The 23,427-nt window shown below is 48.3% G+C and overlaps 1 protein-coding gene across 4 annotated transcripts in view; it reads left to right on the top strand.

The window, feature by feature from the left end:
- The window catches only part of SYMPK (symplekin), a 767,776-nt gene that overhangs the window by 215,993 nt on the left and 528,356 nt on the right, over positions 1-23,427 (top strand). For all 4 annotated transcript variants that reach the window (XM_030217309.1, XM_030217308.1, XM_030217307.1 and 1 more), the window contains exons 9-10: positions 15,374-15,613; positions 16,600-16,751. In XM_030217309.1, coding sequence (XP_030073169.1) covers positions 15,374-15,613; positions 16,600-16,751 — 392 coding nt within the window. The remainder of the gene's footprint in view (positions 1-15,373; positions 15,614-16,599; positions 16,752-23,427) is intronic.

Raw genomic sequence — 23,427 nt, 5'->3', positions numbered from 1 at the left:
GGAGGACCGCTCACCCTCTGTTCAGGAGGTGTCGATGCGCTCCACCGTGGACAGCCCGGAACCGCCTCCACGCCCGGAACAGACTCTGACCTCGACGCCTGCATTGGCTTCCATGTCTTTCTCCACAGCCGCTCTGCACGACAGTCTCCGGGCCATTCTCCCGGATATCCTGGAAGAGCTGTTGCGCCCTTCCCCTCCGGTACCGGGGATGCTTGCGCCACCGGTACCGTCGAGTGAGGTGCCGGCTGGCCCCTTGCCCAGGGTGAGGTCTCCGACATCGGTACCGCTTGCGGTATCGACTGCGGCCACCTCCCAGGAAGGCTCCCCGACGACGTCGGCGGAGGGAGCTTCGCTGGTGCTGGCGAGGGAGTCTACCTCTCGACGATCCCACCGTGGCCGTGTTTCCACGGAGTCGAGTCGGGCACGGCTTCAGACACAGGTTCATAAACTTGTGTCTGATACCGATGGTGAGGCCTCGTGGGAGGAGGAGGAGGACATCAGATATTTCTCTGACGAGGAGTCTGATGGCCTTCCTTCTGATCCCACTCCCTCCCCTGAGAGGCAGCTTTCTCCTCCCGAGAGTCTGTCTTTTGCGGCCTTTGTCCGGGAGATGTCTACGGCCATCCCCTTCCCGGTGGTCATGGAGGATGAGCCCAGAGCTGAAACGTTTGAGCTCTTGGACTATCCTTTTCCACCTAAGGAAGCGTCCACAGTACCCATGCATCATGTCCTAAAAAAGACATTGCTGGCGAACTGGACCAAGCCTTTAACTAATCCCCACATTCCCAAGAAGATCGAGTCCCAGTACCGGATCCATGGGGACCCAGAGCTGATGCGCACTCAGTTGCCTCACGACTCTGGTGTGGTGGATCTGGCCCTAAAGAAGGCTAAGAGTTCTAGGGAGCATGCTTCGGTGCCCCCGAGCAAGGACTCTAGAACCTTAGACTCCTTTGGGAGGAAGGCCTACCATTCTTCTATGCTCGTGGCCAAAATTCAGTCTTACCAGCTCTACACGAGCATCCATATGCGGAACAATGTGCGGCAGTTGGCGGGCTTGGTGGACAAGCTCCCTCCTGAGCAAGCCAAGCCATTTCAGGAGGTGGTCAGGCAGCTGAAGGCGTGCAGAAAATTCCTGGCCAGAGGGGTATATGATACCTTCGATGTTGCGTCCAGGGCCGCTGCTCAAGGTGTGGTGATGCGCAGACTCTCATGGCTGCGTGCCTCCGACCTGGAGAATAGGATCCAGCAGTGGATTGCGGACTCCCCTTGCCGAGCGGACAACATTTTTGGAGAGAAAGTCGAACAGGTGGTAGAGCAGCTCCACCAGCGGGATACCGCTTTCGACAAGTTCTCCCGCCGGCAGCCTTCAGCATCTACCTCCTCAGGTAGACGTTTTTATGGGGGAAGGAAGACTGTTCCCTACTCTTCTGGTAAGCGTAGGTACAATCCTCCTTCTCGACAGCCTGCGGCCCAGGCTAAGCCCCAGCGCGCTCGCTCTCGTCAGCAGCGTGCGCCTCAGCAAGGCCCCACGGCTCCCCAGCAAAAGCAGGGGGCGAACTTTTGACTGGCTGCAGCAGAGCATAGCCGACATCAACGTATCAGTGCCGGGCGATCTGCCGGTCGGGGGGAGATTGAAAGTTTTTCACCAAAGGTGGCCTCTCATAACCTCCGACCGTTGGGTTCTTCAAATAGTCCGACAACGATACACCCTCAATTTGGCCTCGAAACCTCCAAATTGCCCACCGGGAGCTCAATTCCAGCACAAGCAGGTACTTGCAGAGGAACTCTCCGCCCTTCTCAGCGCCAATGCGGTCGAGCCCGTGCCATCCGGGCAAGAAGGGCTGAGATTCTATTTCAGGTACTTCCTTGTGGAAAAGAAAACAGGGGGGATGCGTCCCATCCTAGACCTAAGGGCCCTGAACAAATATCTGGTCAAGGAAAAGTTCAGGATGCTTTCCCTGGGCACCCTTCTTCCCATGATTCAGGAAAACGACTGGCTATGCTCTCTGGACTTGAAGGATGCCTACACGCACATCCCGATACTGCCAGCTCACAGGCAGTATCTGCGATTTCAGCTGGGCACACGTCACTTTCAGTACTGTGTGCTACCCTTTGGGCTCGCCTCTGCACCCAGAGTGTTCACGAAGTGCCTGGCTGTAGTAGCAGCGGCGCTTCGCAGGCTGGGAGTACACGTGTTCCCCTATCTCGACGATTGGCTGGTGAAGAACACATCCGAGGCAGGAGCTCTACAGTCCATTCGCCTCCTGGAGCTACAGGGGTTTGTGATAAATTATCCAAAGTCCCATCTTCTCCCAGTACAGAGACTCGAATTCATAGGAGCTCTGCTGGATTCTCGGACGGCTCGTGCCTATCTCCCAGAGACGAGAGCCAACAACTTGTTGTCCCTCGTCTCTCGGGTGCGAGCGTCCCAGCAGATCACAGCTCGGCAGATGTTGAGACTCCTGGGCCATATGGCCTCCACAGTTCATGTGACTCCCATGGCCCGCCTTCACATGCGATCTGCTCAATGGACCCTAGCTTCCCAGTGGTTTCAGGCTGCTGGGGATCTAGAAGACGTGATCCACCTGTCCACGAGTTTTCTCAAATCCCTGTATTGGTGGACGATTTGGTCCAATTTGACTCTGGGACGTCCTTTCCAAATTCCTCAGCCACAAAAAGTGCTGACTACGGATGCGTCTCTCCTGGGGTGGGAAGCTCATGTCGATGGGCTTCACACCCAGGGAAGCTGGTCCCTCCAGGAACGCGATGTGCAGATCAATCTCCTGGAGTTACGAGTTACGAGCGGTCTGGAACGCTCTGAAGGCTTTCAGAGATCGGCTGTCCCACCAAATTATCCAAATTCAAACAGACAACCAGGTTGCCATGTATTACATCAACAAGCAGGGGGGCACCGGATCTCGCCCCCTGTGTCAGGAAGCCGTCAGCATGTGGCTGTGGGCTTGTCGTCACGGCATGTTGCTCCAAGCCACATATCTGGCAGGCGTAAACAACAGTCTGGCCGACAGGTTGAGCAGGATTATGCAACCTCACGAGTGGTCGCTCAACTCCAGAGTAGTGCGCCAGATCTTCCAGGTGTGGGGCATCCCCTTGGTAGATCTCTTTGCATCTCGAGCCAACCATAAAGTCCCTCAGTTCTGTTCCAGACTTCAGGCCCAAGGCAGACTGGCATTGGATGCCTTCCTCCTGGACTGGGGGGGAAGGTCTGCTATATGCTTATCCTCCCATTCCTCTGGTGGGGAAGACTTTGTTGAAACTCAAGCAAGACCAAGGCACCATGATTCTGATTGCTCCGTTTTGGCCGCATCAGATCTGGTTCCCTCTCCTCCGAAGAACCGTGGAGATTGGAGTGTTTTCCGACCCTCATCACACAGGACGAAGGGGCGCTTCTGCATCCCAACCTCCAGTCTCTGGCTCTCATGGCCTGGATGTTGAGAGCGTAGACTTTGCCTCTGTGGGTCTGTCAGAGGGTGTCTCCCGTATCTTGCTTGCTTCCAGGAAAGATTCCACTAAGAGGAGTTACTTCTTTTTATGGAGGAGGTTTGCCGTCTGGTGTGACAGCAAGGCCCTAGATCCTTGCTCTTGTCCTACACAGACCCTGCTTGACTTCCTTCTGCACTTGTCTGAGTCTGGTCTCAAGACTCTGTAAGGGTTCACCTTAGTGCAATCAGTGCATACCATTACCGTGTGGAAGGTAAGCCGATCTCAGGACAGCCTTTAGTTGTTCGATTCATGAGAGGTTTGCTTTTGTCAAAGCCCCCCGTCAAACCTCCTACAGTGTCATGGGATCTCAATGTCGTTCTCACCCAGCTGATGAAACCTCCTTTTGAGCCACTGAACTCCTGCCATCTGAAGTACTTGACCTGGAAGGTCATTTTCTTGGTAGCAGTTACTTCAGCTCGTAGAGTCAGTGAGCTTCAGGCCCTGGTAGCCCATGCTCCTTACACCAAATTTCATCATAATAGAGTAGTCCTCCGCACTCACCCTAAGTTCTTGCCGAAGGTGGTGTCGGAGTTTCATCTGAACCAGTCAATTGTCTTGCCAACATTCTTTCCCCGTCCTCATTCCTGCCCTGCTGAACGTCAGCTGCACACATTGGACTGCAAAAGAGCATTGGCCTTCTATCTGGAGCGGACACAGCCCCACAGACAGTCCGCCCAATTGTTTGTTTCTTTTGATCCCAACAGGAGGGGAGTGGCTGTGGGGAAACGCACCATATCCAATTGGCTAGCCGATGGCATTTCCTTCACTTACGCCCAGGCTGGGCTGGCTCTTGAGGGTCATGTCACAGCTCACAATGTTAGAGCCATGGCTGCGTCAGTGGCCCACTTGAAGTCAGCCACTATTGAAGAGATCTGCAAAGCTGCGACGTGGTCATCTGTCCACACATTCACATCTCATTACTGCCTGCAGCAGGATACCCGACGCGACAGTCGGTTCGGGCAGTCAGTGCTTCAGAATCTGTTTGGGGTTTAGAATCCAACTCCACCCCCCTAGGCCCATGTTTATTCTGTTCCAGGCTACACTCTCAGTTAGTTGGAGAAATTGTTAGGTCAATCTCAGTTATGTCCTCACCATTGCGAGGCCCAATTGACCATGTTTGTTGTTTTGAGTGAGCCTGGGTGCTAGGGATACCCCATCAGTGAGAACAAGCAGCCTGCTTGTCCTCGGAGAAAGCGAATGCTACATACCTGTAGAAGGTATTCTCCGAGGACAGCAGGCTGATTGTTCTCACAAACCCGCCCGCCTCTCCTTTGGAGTTGTGTCTTCCCTTGTCTTTGTCTTGCTACATATGGGACTGACGAACACGAGCCGGTTCGGGCGGGAAGACAGCCGCGCATGTGCGGTGCGCATGGGCGCGCGAGGACTAGCAAAGGCCTTTGCTAGTGAAGTTTCCGATTGGAGGGGCTGCCGTGGACGTCACCCGTCATTGAGAACAATCAGCCTGCTGTCCTCGGAGAATACCTTCTACAGGTATGTAGCATTCGCTTTCTATTAGTTTTAACTCCAAAGAGTTCCAACATTGTACTGATCAATAAACAAAGCTATTTAACGTCACATGTTTCACAGAAGGTGGTTGTAACTGACAATGATCCTTAGATCACTGTCATTTCTCATCTCAAGGAGAGTCTCTCCTGGTGGCTAATTCATAGCAATCTGGACAGGGGACTGCTATTCTAAATTCCATAAACCCCAAAAAACTGGTACAACAGATGCATCCAACCTGGGATGAGGATTTTTTGTCGATGGGCTTCACACCCAAGGTCAGTGGTCTGCTCAGGAGAGCATGAGATAAATCTGGAGCTAAGACCTATTTGTAATGCGTTAAAGGCTTTCAGAGATTGATTAGCGAACCATATTATTCTGATCCAAACAGACATGCAGGCATGGGATTGTATGTCCTCTGTCGGAAACATAGTAACATAGTAGATGACGGCAGAAAAAGACCTGCATGGTCCATCCAGTCTGTCCAACAAGATAAACTCATATGTGTATACCTTACCTTGATTTGTACCTGCCTTTTTCAGGGCACAGACCGTACAAGTCTGCCCAGCAGTATTTCCCGCCTCCCAACCACCAGTCCCGCCTCCCATCACCGGCTCTGGCACAGACCGTATAAGTCTGCCCTCCACTATCCTCGCCTCCCAACCACCAACCTCTCTTCCCCCACCTGCTCCGCCACCCAATTTTGGCTAAGCTTCTGAGGATCCATTCCTACTGCACAGGATTCCTTTATGCATATCCCACGCATGTTTGAATTCCGTTACCGTTTTCATCTCCACCACCTCCCGCGGGAGGGCATTCCAAGCATCCACCACCCTCTCCGTGAAAAAATACTTCCTGACATCTTTTTGGAGTCTGCCCCCCTTCAATCTCATTTCATGTCCTCTCGTTCTACCACCTTCGGAAAAGATTTGTTTGTGGATTAATACCTTTCAAGTATTTGTATCATATCACCCCTGTTCCTCCTTTCCTCCAGGGTATGGGCCTGGAGGAAAGGAGGATGTGGAATTGGGCTATCTTGCATGGAATTATAAAGGCTCAGGGTCATGGTTTTTAAGTTTTGTACCTGGGGCAGTGGAGGGTTAAGTGACTTGTCCAGGGTCACAAAGAGCTGCAGTAGGAATCGCACCCAGTTCCCCAGGTTCTCAGCCCACTGCCCTAACCATTAGGCTACTCCTCCACTCTGATGCTTAGACCCACTTACCTGGCAGGGAAATACACTTGTCTGGTGGACAGATTTAAGTCGGGTCATGTAACCTCATGAATGGTCTCTAAGAATGAGCGTTACCCAAAAGATCTTTTTAGAGTGGGGCACCCCCTCGATAGACCTTTTTGCGACAAAAAAAATAGTCCCCCCCCCCCCCCCCCCCTTTCTGCTTCAGATTGGGATCACACATCAAAATTGCCTTGGATGCCTTTCTCCTCAGATGGGGCAAGGTCTTTTGTACTTGTATCCTCCAGTGTCCCTCATATTGAAATCTCCTAAAACTCAAGCAGGATCTGGGAACTGTGATTCTGATCACACCTTACTAGCCAGACAGATCTAATTCTCGCTTCTTCTTGTTGGGCAGACTGGATGGACCGTGCAGGTCTTTTTCTGCCGTCATCTACTATGTTACTATGTCTGTTATCACTTGTCCTTCTTTGGACATTAGATGTTCTAGCCTAACTATGCCTTTCTGTTTCTATTTGTGGAAGGTGGGATTATGGGTGCCCGGCGGGAAGGCATATATTTCCTCTGTCAACTGGTCCGAAACCTCTATGCTACCCCCTAAGTTATTGACTAACACCCTCCAGGCCTCTTGCATAGGGCGTAATATTATTCTGTCTTTCAAAATCTTCAACGTTTGTGCCCTCCCCAAGTGTAAAGTAAAAATCATAGGGAGCATAAAATGCTCTTTCCAGTTCTGTTGGGGTATATACCTGTGTATGCCCGAACCAGTCCCCCAGATATCGCAGTAAACAGGCCCATTTATATTGTCTAACATCTGAAAGTCCCCCCCCCCCCCCCCCCCCCACTTGGCACCAAGATCCCCTCAGCCTATCCACTCTAAGTTTCGTTTTTTTACCAGCCCAACAAAATTTGCTAAATAATCTGTATGCTTTTTTCAGGTCTGTTTGTGTTAATCTCAACGGTAAACTCTGGAGAGCTTATAACCATCTAGGAAATATAACCATTTGTATTAACCCATCTTTTCCCAACAAAGATACTGGAAGGTCTCTCCAGCTATGAAGTTGCTTCCTGGTAGCTTCCAGTAATTCCATTATATTCAATCTATATCAATCCCCAGTCTTCATAGACAAATAGATCCCCAAATATTTAAAAGTACCAGATGCCCACCTCAACGGAAACGCCGATCCCCATAGGACCTTTAACTGCGCTGGTGACAGCAGGGCCTCCAATTTGTCCAAATTGAGCCAAAATCCTGAAAAATCCCCATACTCCTTGTACTCCAGTGGTGCCTGTAACAAACTCTTCGGAGTTCTCACATGCACCATCAGATCATCGGCAAAGGCCGCCACTTTAAAACAATGAGACCCTATCTGAACCCCCTGAATATCCGGGTTTTCCATTATATCTCGGATCAAAGGGTCTAATGATAATACAAAGAGGAGTGGAGAAAGGGGGCATCCCTGGCGCATACCCCGAAGAACTTGAAAAGGCTCAGACTCCTGTCCATTAACCATTACCGTTGCCTGAGGATTAGCATATAAGGCCTTAATAACTGATACAAATCTACCTGCGAATCCATAAGCCTTCAAGCAAGCAAATAAGAACTCCCAATGTACTCAGTCGAAGGCCTTCTCCGCATCAAAACTGATCATCAGTGATTGATAATCTTCATATCCCCTATACTCAAAGGTTGACAAGATAGTACGCAGATTTTTAGCCACCATATGCCCTTTCACAAATCCCACTTGCGCCTCATGTATCAAGTTTGGCAGCACCCGGGCCATACGATTTGCCATTATTTTGGCGAACAATTTAACCTCGAAGTTCAGGAGCGATATGGGCCTATAAGATTCTGGCTTAGAGTGGTCTCTCCCTGGCTTGGGTAGTACTCAAGTATGAGCCATGGCCATAGAAGCGGGCACCTTTTCCTCTGCCATACATGTATTAACGATGTTAGTAAGTGCAGGAGCAATCTATGAGGGTGGTGGTTAATGGAATTCGCTCGGATGAGGGAAAGGTGAGTAGTGGAGTGCCTCAGGGATCGGTGCTGGGGCCGATTCTGTTCAATATATTTGTGAGTGACATTGCTGAAGGGTTAGAAGGTAAAGTTTCCCTATTTGCGGATGATACTAAGATCTGTAACAGAGTGGAAACCCAGGAGGGAGTGGAAAACATGAAAAAGGATCTCAGGAAGCTAGCAGAATGGTCTAAGGTTTGGCAATTAAAATTCAATGCGAAGAAATACAAAGTGATGCACTTAGGGAGTAGAAATCCATGGGAGACGTATGTGTTAGGTGGGGAGAGTCTGATAGGAACGGACGGGGAGAGGGATCGTGGGGTGATAGTATCTGAGGATCTGAAGGCGACGAAACAGTGTGACAAGGCGGTGGCTGTAACTAGAAGGTTGCTAGGCTGTATAGAGAGAGGTGTGACAAGCAGAAGAAAAGAGGTTTTAATGCCCCTGTATAAGTCATTGGTGAGGCCCCACGTAGAGTATTGTGTTAAGTTTTGGAGGCCGTATCTTGCTAAGGATGTAAAAAGAATTGAAACGGTGCAAAGAAAAGCTACGAGAATGGTATGGGATTTGCATTACAAGACGTATGAGGAGAGACTTGCTGACCTGAACATGTAAACCCTGGAGGAAAGGAGAAACAGGGGTGAAATGATACAGACGTTCAAATGTTTGAAAGGTATTAATCCGCTAACGAACCTTTTCCAGAGATGGGAAGGCGGTAGAACAAGAGGACATGAAATGAGATTGAAGGGGGGCAGACTCAAGAAAAATGTCAGGAAGTATTTTTTCATGGAGAGAGTAGTGGATGCTTGGAATGCCCTCCTGCGGGAGGTGGTGGCGATGAAAACGGTAACGGAATTCAAACATGCGTGGGATAGACATAAAGGCATCCTGTTTGGAAGGAAGGGATCCTCAGGAGCTTAGCGGAGATTGGATGGCAGAGGCGGGGCTGGTGGTTGGGAAGTGGGGTTAGTGCTGGGCAGACTTATACGGTCTGTGCCCTGAAAAAGACAGATACAAATCAAGGGGCTGGTGGTTGGGAGGTGGTGCTAGTGCTGGGCAGACTTATACGGTCTGTGCCCTGAAAAAGACAGATACAAATCAAGGTAAGGTATGCACAAAAAGTAGCACATATGAGTTATCTTGTTGGGCAGACTGGATGGACCGTGCAGGTCTTTTTCTGCCGTCATCTACTATGTTACTATGTAACTCAGACTGCAAACATGGCTGCTCCGCTATTGCTGAAGAGCAAACCGAAAGAATAAAACAGCGGCTGTCCTTAAAGGCAGCTGCCGACTGTACCCCACCAATCAGCGTGGACCCAGTCTGTCAACGTAATAATAGCCCATGGCAAGGAGAAACGTCAACACAGATAGAATCTACACTATCCCAAATGGATTCATTCCCAAAAAACCCCAAAATAAATCAAAATAAACATAAAAATGAAAAATACAAATACAAAATAGAAATCAAGCAGGACCCAAATGCAAAAATGCAAAAACAAAAGTAAAAATGTACAAATGCAAAATGAGATCAGACTGCTGTCACTCATAAGAAAACAGCCCAGTGGATGACAGAGTTCAAACCCTTAGGTTCAAGGGACTGTAAACGAAAATTCCAGCGCTGTTCCAGAGTAGTATCTTCCTGTGGTCGCTTCGCCTGATGTGCTCCATCACATTATCAATCGCCCAGAATCAAAGTCCCTCAAAAGAATGATTTAGGTCTCTACAATGGGCCACCAGAGGGGCCCCCAACGTCTGATTTTTAAGGCATGATTTGTGCTCACTTAACAGAGTGGATAATTTGCCGTTCAGTTTTGCCCACATATAGTTTACCACAAGGGCATTGTACAATAAACCACAAATTTTGACTGGCAAGTAGTGTCACATCTCAGTCTGTAACTTTTGCCAGCAGTGGTCTTAATGAATTCTATACTTACATTCTCGGGTCATGGCTCAAAAGGAGCAGGCACTGCACCTTTTATGACTGCCCAAGGTGATTAAACTCCGTTTAACTACATCAGCGGGGCACAGGATTTCATTTAAAGTATGGTCCCTAGAAAAAGCAGTCCTTAGGCGGGAATCTTTAAATAACTCGTGGGACTGAATAATATCCCAGTTCTTACGGATGATGTTCGCCACCTCTTCTGCTCCCGTCTTACACTGCGAAACAAAGGTTTCACAGGGGTCCTCTGAAGTATTCGGAGCTCTGTTAGACAGTAAAAGATCTCTGTTGTTATAACGTGCTCTTGTAAATGACTTATTCAACACTTGATAGGGATACCCCCGTTGTTTCAAAGAACCAGCTAATGCCTTAGCTTGTTGTTTAAAAACACTGATGTCACTACACACCCTCCGGCATCTCAAAAATTGAGAGTATGGTAAACTGTCCTTTAAAGACTGGGGATGACAACTTTTGTACTGCAACATGGAGTTTTTGTCTGTAGGTTTCTGAAATACCTAAGTCTGAAAAGTCCCATCAATGACCGAAATCGATACATCCAAGTAATGAATGCTCTTAGCAGAAACCTTATAGGCAAACTGAATGTTGGAATTATAGGTGTTCAGCCAGTCCACAAACAGGCTAAGTCATGGAAGGTCACCTTTCCATAATAAAAACACATCATCAATGTAGCGTTTCCATAACATGATGGAATCTTGAAACTGCGAATTTGCCAACCAAGTGTTCTCAAAGTCCGTCATAAAAAGATTAGTAATAGATGGGGCAAACGATGCCCCCCATGGCCACTCCCGAAGTTTGCATATAAAAATTATCCTGAAACAAAAAATTATTTAAAAGAGCCAATTCCGTGAGTTCCAACAGTAGGATGAGATGTTTCCTCCCGCAAAAATGAGTGTTGTTGAATCTTCACGTTTTCTTCATAAATAAATAAACAAATATAGTCTTACTGACTGTTATTGAATTTTGCTTCAGTAGTTTATGGGATGTGTACTTTTTAGAGATGTGGTGGTGGGTTGTGTTCTGATTTTAGGGTGGTATTTATTCCTCCCAGTGCAGTGAATCTGTCACTACTTATCTAGGGAGAACTAAACACCATCCCAGGCTGCTTAAAGTATATTTACCTCGCTTACCTAGACTCCTTAATCATCAGAGCTGTGCACCACTCTAAGTCAGGAGATAGCAAACAAGAGAACATAGTAACATAGTAGATGACAGCAGAAAAAGACCTGCACGGTCCATCCAGTCTGCCCAACAAGAAGAAGCGGGAATCAGATCTGTCTGGCTAGTAAGGTGTGATCAGAATCACAGTTCCCAGATCCTGCTTAAGTTTTAGGAGATTTCAATATGAGGGGCACTGGAGGATACAAGTACAAAAGACCTTGCCCCATCTGAGGAGAAAGGCATCCAAGGCAATTTTGATGTGTGATCCCAATCTTAAGCAGAAAGGGGGGGGGGGGCTATTTTTTTTGTGGCAAAAAGGTCTATCGAGGGGGTGTCCCATTCTAAAAAGATCTTTTGGGTAACGCTCATTCTTAGAGACCATTCATGAGGTTACATGACTCGACTTAAATCTGTCCACCAGACAAATGTATTTCCCTGCCAGGTAAGTAGGTCTAAGCGTCAGAGTGGAGGAGTAGCCTAATGGTTAGGGCAGTGGGCTGAGAACCTGGGGAACTGGGTGTGATTCCTACTGCAGCTCTTTGTGACCCTGGACAAGTCACTTAACCGTCCACTGCCCCAGGTACAAAACTTAAAAACCATGACCCTGACCCTTTATCATTCCATGCAAGATAGCCCAATTCCACATCCTGATTGCTTTCTGACAGAGGAGATACAATCCCATGCCTGCATGTCTGTTTGGATCAGAATAATTTGGTTCGCTAATCAATCTCTGAAAGCCTTTAACGCATTCCAAATAGGTCTTAGCTCCAGATTTATCTGATGCTCTCCTGAGCAGACCACTGACCTGGGGTGTGAAGCCCATCGACAAAAAATCCTCATCCCAGGTTGGATGCATCTGTCGTACCAGTTTTTTTGGGGTTTATGGAATTTAGAATAGCAGTCCCCTGTCCAGATTGCTATGAATTAACCACCAGGAGAGAGACTCCTTGCGATGAGAAATGACAGTGATCTAAGGATCGTTGTCAGTTACAACCACCTTCTGTGAAACATGTGTAGTTAAATAGCTTTGTTTATTGATCAGTACAATGTTGGAACTCTTTGGAGTTAAAACTAATAGAAACTTATTTACATTTTCGTAAAATGTTAAACCCTTATTTGTTCTCCATTTACTTAATGCAATTTTTGGTGATTATTGTTTTAGAGATAAATATGATTAAGTTTCCAGCAGCTTCAGGAACAAGTGGGGGAAACGTGGGGCAATCGATTTGCATACGCACAGATCAGACATTACATGATGGTCCTAGATCAGCAGAGTCTATGGCTATCCTTGGGCTCTAGAGTCCGAAATTTTTTTAAAGGCATCTCTGATTTAGGATTTTCAAACATATATAAAGCTTTGATACAGGGGGAGCCAGGGTGGGATTTCTCCTCTTTGAAAAATAAATGGGCAGATGATTTGGGAGTGTCTTTGGGGTCCTGGGATGTGGATGCCACCATTCAGGGCATCCCTACGTTGACTACTGATGCTAAACAAGAGAAATACTGTTAATTTTAGAAATCAGCTCTCAAGTTTATTAAAGCAAATCAATTAATACAATACTCACCAAACAGTTTCTACAAGATCAAAGGTAACAGCTAACAAGACCATTTTCTCATAGGGAGTGGTCAGACAGTGAATCAAACAGATGTCACTAGTCCTGAATTTTCCATCACATTGGCCAAGCCAACAGTTTATATACCCTTGTGTCCTGGATTACTGGCATTCAGCTGTTTATCAGTAAATCTTGATTACACTTGATTACACCATATCAGTTTCAACCGCAATGAGTCTTACTTTCGGCCATCTGACGTTTTTGGCCACCATAGTTTTTCACTCAGCCCCTCTACAGCTCTGTTTTTCCCTGCACTTGGCTAGTTACTCATTTATCTTGCAAGATACAATGACCGCATAGTTCTGCTTATGCCAATGTCCAGTTGGCATTTCTTCATCAGATGAGCTCTTTTGTAGGCAATGCCAAGTTTCACTAACCTTGTAGCCTGTCACAACAGTTATTGCAGCTATTGCAGCAATAGAGTGAAATCAGTCAGAGACTTGTTTATGATTTTAGGCCTATCTCGCAGCCATAAGCCTGCTTGACCTGTATTTCACTGAAGGCAAGTTGTGACCAAATTCTACAGTTGCATGGTTCTATGGTCTGTGCTGATTATGGCACTTGACCTCAGCTTGTTCTCTGTCTTGCACAGCACCAATCCTGAGGCAAAAGGAGGATGAGAGCGACTGCATCTTTTGGCTGTGTCTTCCTCCTCTGCTGCCCTGAACATGCCTGCTGATGTGAACCATATAGGATTTCTGGGAGGGAGAAAAGTTCAGGGCTTAACACATAGCCACTTCCCTCCTTCTCTAGCTGCATGATTGGCATCTCATAGAAAAATAGAGAACAGGCCAGTAGTATGTGCTAGAGGGGCAGAAAGCAGGATAGGGGTAAATGTGTGTGTGGGGGGGAGAGAACATGTTGAGAGGCTGGAGCTGGTGGTGCATGCTAGAAAGGGAGAGAGACCTTGGAGGGGGGCAGAAGGAAAGAACTTAGAGACAGAACTGAGAGTGGATGGTCTTGCTGGGAGGTAGGGAGAGAACTAAGGAGGGCAGACAGAGTTGGTGGGTGAGGAAAGAGAACTAGGAGGGCTCAGGGTTTGCCTATGTGTTAGGGAAAGAGAGAGAAAACAGGAGAGCAGACAGTGCTAGTTCAGAGGGACCAAAAATGGAAGTTGTCTACCTTGTAGAGGAGGCAGAGAAAGCTTGTGATTGAATTTGTTGGGGGGAGGGAAGAAGGAGATGAAGCATAGGGAGGGGCTAAAGTTAACTTGGGGGGAAACAGCTGGGGAGGGTGAAACTTTATCAGGGATATTGCTGAGAACGGTGGAATCTGTGGAGGAAAAAAAGTTAAGGGAGTGTCAGGCCTTTATGTTACCTTAAAATCATGGTTTATATAGCAATGGATCTAAGACAATATAGTAAATGAGAAAAGATAAAGGCAAAAATGATCCTCCAGTCTACCAAGCAAAGGTTATAAAAGGAGTGGAGGAGTAGCCTAGTGGTTAGAGCACCAGTCTTGACATCTTGAGGTGGCTGGTTCAAATCCCATCACTGCTCTTTGTGGTATTGGGCAAGTCACTTAACCTTCCATTGCCTCAGGTACAAAATTAGATTGTGAGCCCTCCAGGTACAGAGAAAAATACCCAGTGTACCTGAATGTAACACATCTGGAGCTACTACTGAAAAAAGGTGTGAGCAAAATCCAAATAAATAAATACTATCACTCTGTGCAGGTTTCCTTCAAGCCTTCTTGGAAGCACAGCGCAGTCATATCACTGCTGTTCTGAACTGTAACTGCTGCTCCGTGCCAGTTATCCCAGTGCTTCAGCTACATCCTCATACGACTAAGGATCTTGTGTGATTTTTTTTTCCTTCTTGAATTCCATTGCTGTTTGTCTTATTTTGTCTCCCAGCCTTGAGTTCACCCCTTTTGGAGCTTCATATCATAGCAACTTTCTTTTCATTGGAAAATGTTTGTGAACTTCCAAGTTCTGGCCACTCTAGCATGTCCTTTATTGCTAATACATCACAAATGATGATATGGATGTTTTTTTATGACATCCCTCTGCTCTGTGAAACACAGGTTAGAAACATATATCCATATAGAGAGATACACACACATTAAAGGCTCTCCAGTTAAAACAAAATAGCAATTCTTAAGCCATTTGTAATTTGCTTCCTTCCCTCTCACACACACAGAAATCTGGCAGATCACATTATAGGCCATGCTAATAAACTTAGCATGGCCTATAATGTGATCTGTCCAGAGATCTTTATTTTCTCAACCCTCAGAATGACTTCCCTCACCTGACTTAACATTGTTTTTATTAATTACTCCTCTCTCAGAACTTTGCCATTAGTTATTGGCTTGCCTGTGAGTAACATGTATCACTAGAAGCACCTGTATCTGTCTGGCCTCCTTGGTAAGCAGGAAAGGACAAGGTGTTCTGAGTTGATCAGGTTGTGTGTTCTTTTGTGTTTTCAGCGAACTTGCCTCCAACGCTGGCCAAGTCACAAGTGAGCAGTGTGAGGAAGAATCTGAAGTTACACCTGTTGAGTGTGCTGAAACACCCATCCTCCGTGGAGTTTCACACCCAGATTACCACCCTCCTGCTGGATTTGGGTACACAGCAGCAGGAGATTGCACGCAATATGCCCAACTTGAAGGAGTCACGAAAGCGTCCACGAGATGAGACAGATCAGGTGCTCAAGAAGATCAAGATGGGTAAGAGAAAAACTTGTACGGTGGGAAGTTAAGGTCTGGGGAGTTGACATTCAGCAGTTAATGGAAAAGTAAAAAGGCAAGGCAGTCTGATGCAAATCCTCTGCTGTGAAGGTGCTATAGCTGCTGGAGAAGCAGTCTTTCCTTGTTGATACTACAAGGTAAAATTAAAGAAGGTGCTGCACTGCTTAAGATGCCAATGCTGACACTGCTGGGTAGTATTAGGGGAGATAGGAGAACATCCCAGCTGATATTCAGAGCAATTGTAAGGGGGCGGAGAGGCTCCGGTCCGCTTAAATTGTTGTGTGCCATCCAACCATCATTATTCACCAGCACTGAACCGAGCAGTGCCGTTGAATATTGTCTCTGATCGCCCATGTCAAAAGTGGGTAGGTCAAGAGCGGCGGCACTGTGGGAGGAGCTGGCGGTTATGCAGGTCCCGGCTGATATTCAATGCTGGGACCTGCACAGCTAATCCAGACAAGTTAGGACAGTTCAAAATCTTTTTATTTTTTATTTTTTTAAGCTTCATGATCCCCAGACCCCCCCCCCCCCCTCCAGTCCTACCTGATATCCCTGATGGTCCAGTTGGGGGCGATGGGGATAGGAGCAAAGCTCACTCAGTCCTACCCCTTGCAGCTGCGAAAGGAAAATGGCTGCCACAAGCTGCTGTGAGGAGTTGTGGCAGCCATTTTCCTTTGGCAGCCACAAGGAGCAGGAGTGAGTAGGATTCGCTCTTGCCCTCATTTGCCCCCACTTGGTCCATCAGAGATATCGTAGACCTGCGGGTAGGGGGGCTGTGAGTATTAGCACCTGGGGAGGAGGGGGAAGGAAAGGAGGGGGCAGCATCGGGGGGCAGGAGGAGGAATGTGAGACTTCTAAAACAACAAAAATTAGTTATGTGGGCCCACACAACTCCGGTGGCCCACCTCACCTCATTCCCCCCGCTCATTCACATACCCTATCTTGGCTTGTATTCCTCTCTGCAGATACCCCTCTTGTAGATGATGATGAAGACAAAGACTTGGAAGTCATGCCAGCAGTGCCTGCTAAATCTTCTGCTCAGAGTTCACAAACTGATACAGACATCACGGCGGAGTTCCTGCAGCCATTGTTGACACCAGAGAATGTGGCCAACCTGGTAAGCAATGCTTCCACAAGAGATATGGAAAGGGAAATGCTAGGCTTAGTCTACTAATCATGAAAGTGAACCCAACAAAATTGTTGTTCAAATGGTACATGTATCGGAGCCTACGGAAGGGGATACAAGTTCTAATTGTTTTCCTTAAACACTGATTAATTTTAAGCAGGCATCTCTACCAAGCTGCTTGGTTGGTTTTTCTTAGAAATAATTTTGCTCTTAAGTGATTCAGTCATAAAATGTATGTTCTTTTCTTACTGCCCTAGTCTGGGTTTCCTAGGAAGGTATATGTAATCCCTGGTTACTGCTTATCAGTAGTGGGTGCCTAAAGGAAGGCTGTCATGGTGTGGCATGATTGAATGGTTTGAACACATTTCCCAGTACTATTGAGGGAATGTATGGTTGAGAAGTATGCTGGAAATTATTCTCATGGATTTGGTGATAAGGGAGATGTTACATGCAGGAGCTGAAATGATGAAATGTGGAAGTTAGAAATATAGAAACAGAAAATGATGGCAGATAAAGGCCATATAGTTCTGTCCATCCATATCATCCTGAGGGGCTAATACAGATTCCAATGAGGGGCATAATTGAACGAAAACGTCTATCTCCATGGGCGTTTATCTCCGAGAACGGGTCCATGAAGGGGCGGACCGAACCGTATTTTCGAAAAAAATAGACGTCCATGTTTTATTCGACAATTTGTGAGCTGGGCGTTTTTGTTTTTCAGTGATAATGGAAAATGAAAGTGCCCAGCTCAAAAACGAATAAAGCCAAGGCATTTGTTCGTGGGAGGGGCCACAATTCATAGTGCACTGGTCCCCCTCACATGCCAGGACACCAACCGGGCACCCTAGGGGGGGCACTTTTACAAAAACCAAAAAAAAGGTAAAAGAGCTCCCAGGTGCAGAGCACCCTTCCCTTGTGTGTTGAGCCCCCCAAATCCCCCTCAAAACCCACTGCCCACAAGTCTACACCATTACTATAGCCCTAAGGGGTGAAGGGGGGCACCTACATGTGGGTACAGTGGGTTTGGGGGGGGGGTTGGACGACTAAGCATTAAGCAGCACAACTGTAACAGGTAGGGGGGGGATGGGCCTGGGTCCACCTGCCTGAAGTCCACTGCACCCCCTAACAACTGCTCCAGGGACCTGCATACTGCTGCCAGGGAGGTGGGTATGACATTTGAGGGTGAAAATAAAAAGTTGTGAAACATCATTTTTTGTGGTGGGAGGGGGTTAGTGACCACTGGGGGAGTCAGGGGAGGTCATCCCCGATTCCTTCCGGTGGTCATTTAGGGCACTTTTTGGGGCCTTATTCGTGAAAAAACAGGATCCAGGAAAAGTGTCCTAAATTCTCGCTAAAAACGCATACTTTTTTTTCCATTATCGGTGAAATGCGCCCATCTCTGTTCGGCCGATAACCACGCCCCAGTTCCGCCTTCGCCACACCTCTGACACGCCCCCATCAACTTTGTCCGCATCCGCGACGGAGTGCAGTTGAAAACGTCCAAAATCGGCTTTCGATTATACCGATTTATTTGTTTTGGGGAGATAAACGTCTATCTCCCGATTTGGGTCGCAATATAGGCGTTTTTCTTTTTCGATTATAAGCTGGATTGTGTCCCAAGGATCACTCCAGACAAATGGATTGTGACCATTTGCCAGCAGGTGGAGTTAGAGAACTCTAATGAGCTGTGGTTCATAAGCTCTTGTGCTTAGTAATTAGTCCAATATTCTCTATCTCCAGCAGGAGGGATAGCAGCTCCTGTGCAGTGTGGTGTCTTCTTAGTGGCCTCCTGTCCTGCTTGTAGGTTTGGGGTTGAGAATATACTGTCTCTCGGGTGTAAACCTTAGTGATCTTGGTCCCTCCCTGCTCCCTGTTGCCACTTTCTACCTCTTTATCTCAGTCTTCCCTTCTCTTTTATTATTATTTGTTACATTTGTATCCCACATTTTCCCACCTTTTTGCAGCCTCAATGTGGCTTACATATAACTATTAACGGCGTTAGCCGATTCCGGTCTGAACAAATACATGGCATGAATGAATACAAAGTGATATTGTGGTAGAATGAGGTACATGTATGGGTCATTCATTCCATGTCAAGTAGTCTGGTGGTCCCTGCGCGACCATCACTGATTTCGATGAAATTTTCTGTGAACATTCATACATGTCCCCAATGAACATTGGTAAAGTTTTACGTTTGCCGATGCAATACTTGCTGAGATATAGTAATCTGTTTGACCCCATACTGCAGCCTTCTATGGTATGACTCCGAGATTTCGGCAACTTTGTATCTTTTGTTGAGAGAAACAAAACTTGGCCATCTTGTACAAATTTTTGTGCTCTATTAAACAAAGTAATAAAAAAATCTTCATGAGCGATTTCCATGAAGAAAACTTGGTCCGAAAAAATTGTAAAGTTGGCTTTTTATATCTCTGGAATTAAAGGTGTGATAAATGTGAAACTCTGCACACAACAACTTATCAACACAAGGTTTTCGAATATAAAATTCCATATCATCATGCCGATCAATCCATAGACTGGTGGGTTGTGTCCATCTACCAGCAGGTGGAGATAGAGAGCAATCCTTTTGCCTCCCTATATGTGGTCATGTGCTGCCGGAAACTCCTCAGTATGTTCTCTATCTCAGCAGGTGGTGGTCACACACAGCAGCAGCTCTGGCTAGGTCTCCAAGCCTAATTCTTAGGTTTTGTTGAGTACCTGAGGTTGAGGGCTCTTCTTGAGCAAGTGCAAACCTGGTGGTGCCAGGTCCCTCCTTTTCTCCCCCCTCCCGCTGGCTCCGTTAAAAAAAAAAAAAAATTTGAACGTCCTTTAAGGGCATTTATTTCAACGTTTATATCAGCGTTTATTGCAGCTGCTCACTGGGACACCAGTTCGTTACAGCTCGGAGCGAGAAGCAGGTCATTTTACCTTTTATAGCGGGCAGGGGGTTCCCCGTTCGGTCTCCACGTGGCTTATGGCGTCGGAGGGCAAGGGCGCGAAGATTCGCTCCCCGGACCGCGTGTGTGCGTATAGCGGGGATGCGGGGTTTCAAAGCCTGACTCACTTTTGTTTGGGCGTCAGTTTGGAGTCCGGTCAGTGTCCCGGTTCTTCCTCTGGTGTGGCGGTTTTTTCCCGCCATAAGCGCCCATCCCCAGCTGCTCGCCCCCCCCCCCTCCCGCCCATTTTGGCCGGCCACTCTGCTCAGACGGCTTCTTCTTGGGCCGCCTTCGAGGTGGGAGACGTTAATGCAATAGCGGCAGTGCAGGCAGGGGAGTTCCTGGCATCCTTGGACATCAAGGAAGCTTACTTGCATATTCCCATCTGGCCTCCTCATCAGCGCTTTCTGCGTTTTGCAGTTCTGAGCTGACACTTCCAGTTCAGAGCCCTCCCGTTTGGGTTGGCTACTGCTCCGCGGACCTTCTCCAAAGTAATGGTGGTCATCGCGGCCTTCCTTCACAAGAAAGGAGTACAAGTCCATCCTTATCTGGACGACTGGTTGATCCGAGCCCCCTCTTATGCAGAGTGCGGCAGAGCTTCAGACCGGGTGATTGCTCTTTTGAGCTCCCTGGGGTGGATCATCAACTGGAAGAAAAGCTAGCTGCGCCCGACTCAGTCCCTGGAGTATCTGGGAGTTCGATTCGTCTCCCAAGTGGGCAGAGTGTTCCTGCCAGACAATCGGATTGTCAAGCTTCAGGCTCAGGTGGACAAGTTCCTAGCAGCCTCTCCTCTTCGGGCTTGGGACTATGTGCAGCTGTTGGGCTCGATGACGGCCACGATGGAAGTAGTGCCCTGGGCCAGGGCCCATATGAGACCTATACAGCTCTCTCTGCTGCAGCGATGGACTCCAGCTTTGGAGGATTACGCTGTGCGCCTTCCCTTGGATCCGGCATTGCGCAAGGTGCTGAGCTGGTGGCTGAGGCCAGACAAGCTGTCCGCAGGAATGCCTCTTATGACCCCGGAGTGGGTTGTCGTCACGGCGGACGCCTCTTTGACGAGCTGTGGAGCCCACTTCTTGGGAAGGACAACGCAGGGGCTCTGGTCCCCTGCAGAGGCAAAGTGGTCTATCAACCTCCTGGAACTCAGAGCCATTCGGTTGGCGCCTTTGGAGTTTCTCCCGGTCCTGGCGCTGAAGCCAGTACAGGTCCCGGTCGGCTGTGGCCTATGTCAATCGCCAGGGAGGTACCATGAGTGCCCCTCTAGCCAAGGAGGCCATGAAGCTATGCCTGTGGGCGGAAGCAAACCTGGAACAGCTGTCGGCGGCCCACATTGTGGGAGTCATGAATACTACTCAGGCCTTCTTGGACATCACGAAGCGCTGGAGCCAGCCGAGCCTAGATCTGATGGCGTCATCAGCCAATTACAAAGTGCCGCGCTTTTTCAGCAGAGGACGGGACTCTCGATCTCTGGGAGTAGATGCTCTTCTCCAACAGTGGCCGACACAGGAGCTTCTCTATGTGTTCCCGCCTTGGCCCATGTTGGGCAGGGTGCTAGGCCGGGTGGCAAAGCATCCGGGCCAGATAATCCTGGTGAGTCCGGATTGGCCCAGACGTCCCTGGTATGCGGACTTGAACAGGCTCTCAGTGGACAGCCCTCTGCAGCTGCCAGCGGAGCGGGGCCGGTTGCATCAGGGTCCCGTGGTAATGGAGGATCCCTCCCCCTTTGGTCTTTCGGCCTGGCTATTGAGCGGCAGCATCTGAGGAAGAAGGGCTTAACAGACAAGGTCATCGCCACTATGCTGAGAGCGAGGAAGAGCTCTACTTCTACTGCTTACGCCAGGGTTTTGGCGTACCTTTGCATCGTGGTGTGAGGCAGGCTCACTTTCTCCCTTCACTGCTCCAATTTCTTCAGTGTTTGCGTTCCTGCAAGAAGGTCTTGAAAAAGGCCTGTCGCTCAGTTCCCTTAAGGTCCAGGTAGCGGCTCTTGCTTGCTTCAGGGGTCACCTGAAGGGTGCTTCCCTGGCCTCGCAGCCAGATGTGGTACGCTTTCTCAAGGGAGTTAATCACCTGCGCCCTCCTCTGCACTCAGTGGTACCTGCGTGGAATCTCAATCTGGTGCTAAGAGCCTTGCAGAAGCCGCCTTGTGAACCCTTGTCAAGGGCATCTCTGAAAGACCTGACATTGAAAGCAGTCTTTTTGGTGGCTATCACTTCAGCCAGAAGAGTTTCCGAGCTCCAGGTGCTATCATGTCGGGAGCCCTTTCTGCAGTTCACTGAGGCAGGAGTGTCTATTCGCACAGTGCCTTCCTTCCTGCCCAAGATTGTTTCTCGCTTCCATGTGAATCAGCAGCTCTGTCTACCGTCCTTTCGTAGGGAAGACTACCCAGAGGAGTACTCTGCTCTCAAATATCTAGATGTGAGACGAGTCATCATCTGATACTTGGAAGTGACCAATGATTCTGGAAGTCGGATCATCTGTTTGTGCTGTTCGCAGGTCCTCGTAAGGGTCTGCAGGCTGCCAAGCCTACAGTGGCACGATGGGTCAAGGAAACCATTGCAGCGGCTTATGTGGCCGCGGGGAAGGTGCCGCCTATCCAGCTGAAGGCTCACTCCACTAGAGCACAGGCGGCCTCGATGGCAGAGGCCGGGTCCGTCTCCTTGGAAGAGATTTGTAGGGCGGCAACTTGGGCATCGGCTCATACCTTCTCCAGACATTACCGCTTGACTGTGGCTGCTTGGCGGAGGCCCGGTTTGGAGCTTCAGTGTTGCAGTCAGGGATTTCTATGTCCCACCCTGGGTGAGTACTGCTTCGGTACATCCCACCAGTCTATGGATTGATCGGCATGATGATATGAAAGGTAAAATTATGTATCATACCTGATAATTTTCTTTCCATTAATCATAGCCGATCAATCCATAGCCCCTCCCAGATATCTGTACTGTTTATATTCTGGTTGCATTTCAGGTTCAAGTTTAGTCTTCAGTTCCTGTTCAGGAGGACTTCGTGTTCAAGTTTTTTCTATTGGATTCTTCAGGAGTTGAGACGATTTTGTGTTACAGTGAGCTGCTGCATTCCTCTCCCCTCCGTTTTACGGGGCTGGATTGAGACCTAAATTCTGCCGGCGCTCCCTCCCGCTTCGTGCAGCTGTAGGGCAGCTTTGTACACCTCCCGCTTCGGCGGTGTTAGGGTCAGTCAGCTCCTCCCAAGGTTGCGGTTGCAGGATAAGCCAGATCCCCCCGCATCGGTGGGTGTGGTGTCCCTCCCCCGCTCCGCGGGGATGAGCTGGACGGATTCCCCTCCCCCACTTGTGTGAGGATGAGCTGGGTTGATTCCCCTCCCCCGTTTCGGCGGTGGTGAGCTGGGCAGAGTGTCCCTTTGTGGGTGTAATTCTCTAAGTGCTGAGTCCTGCGGATGGAGCTTTGAGATCGACAAACTGAGGAGTTTCCGGCAGCACATGACCACATATAGGGAGGCAAAAGGATTGCTTTCTATCTCCACCTGCTGGTAGATGGACACAACCCACCAGTCTATGGATTGATCGGCTATGATTAATGGAAAGAAAATTATCAGGTATGATACATAATTTTACCTTTCGTTCTCCTAATATTTTCCATTAGTTCACAAATTGAGTGTAAAGTTGTATTTTTAGCCCACTTTTACAAAAAAAGACCTTCTGGAAACTCTTTTTAATCATTTTCATTAGAAAGAGCATGTTTCAAACCCCTGAAAAAAAA

The sequence above is a fragment of the Microcaecilia unicolor genome, chromosome 11 (assembly GCF_901765095.1).
Source record: "Microcaecilia unicolor chromosome 11, aMicUni1.1, whole genome shotgun sequence".
NCBI classification, from domain to species: Eukaryota; Metazoa; Chordata; class Amphibia; order Gymnophiona; family Siphonopidae; genus Microcaecilia; species Microcaecilia unicolor.
Note: the sequence above shows the minus strand (reverse complement) of the source record. Positions and strands in the feature narration are given on the sequence as shown.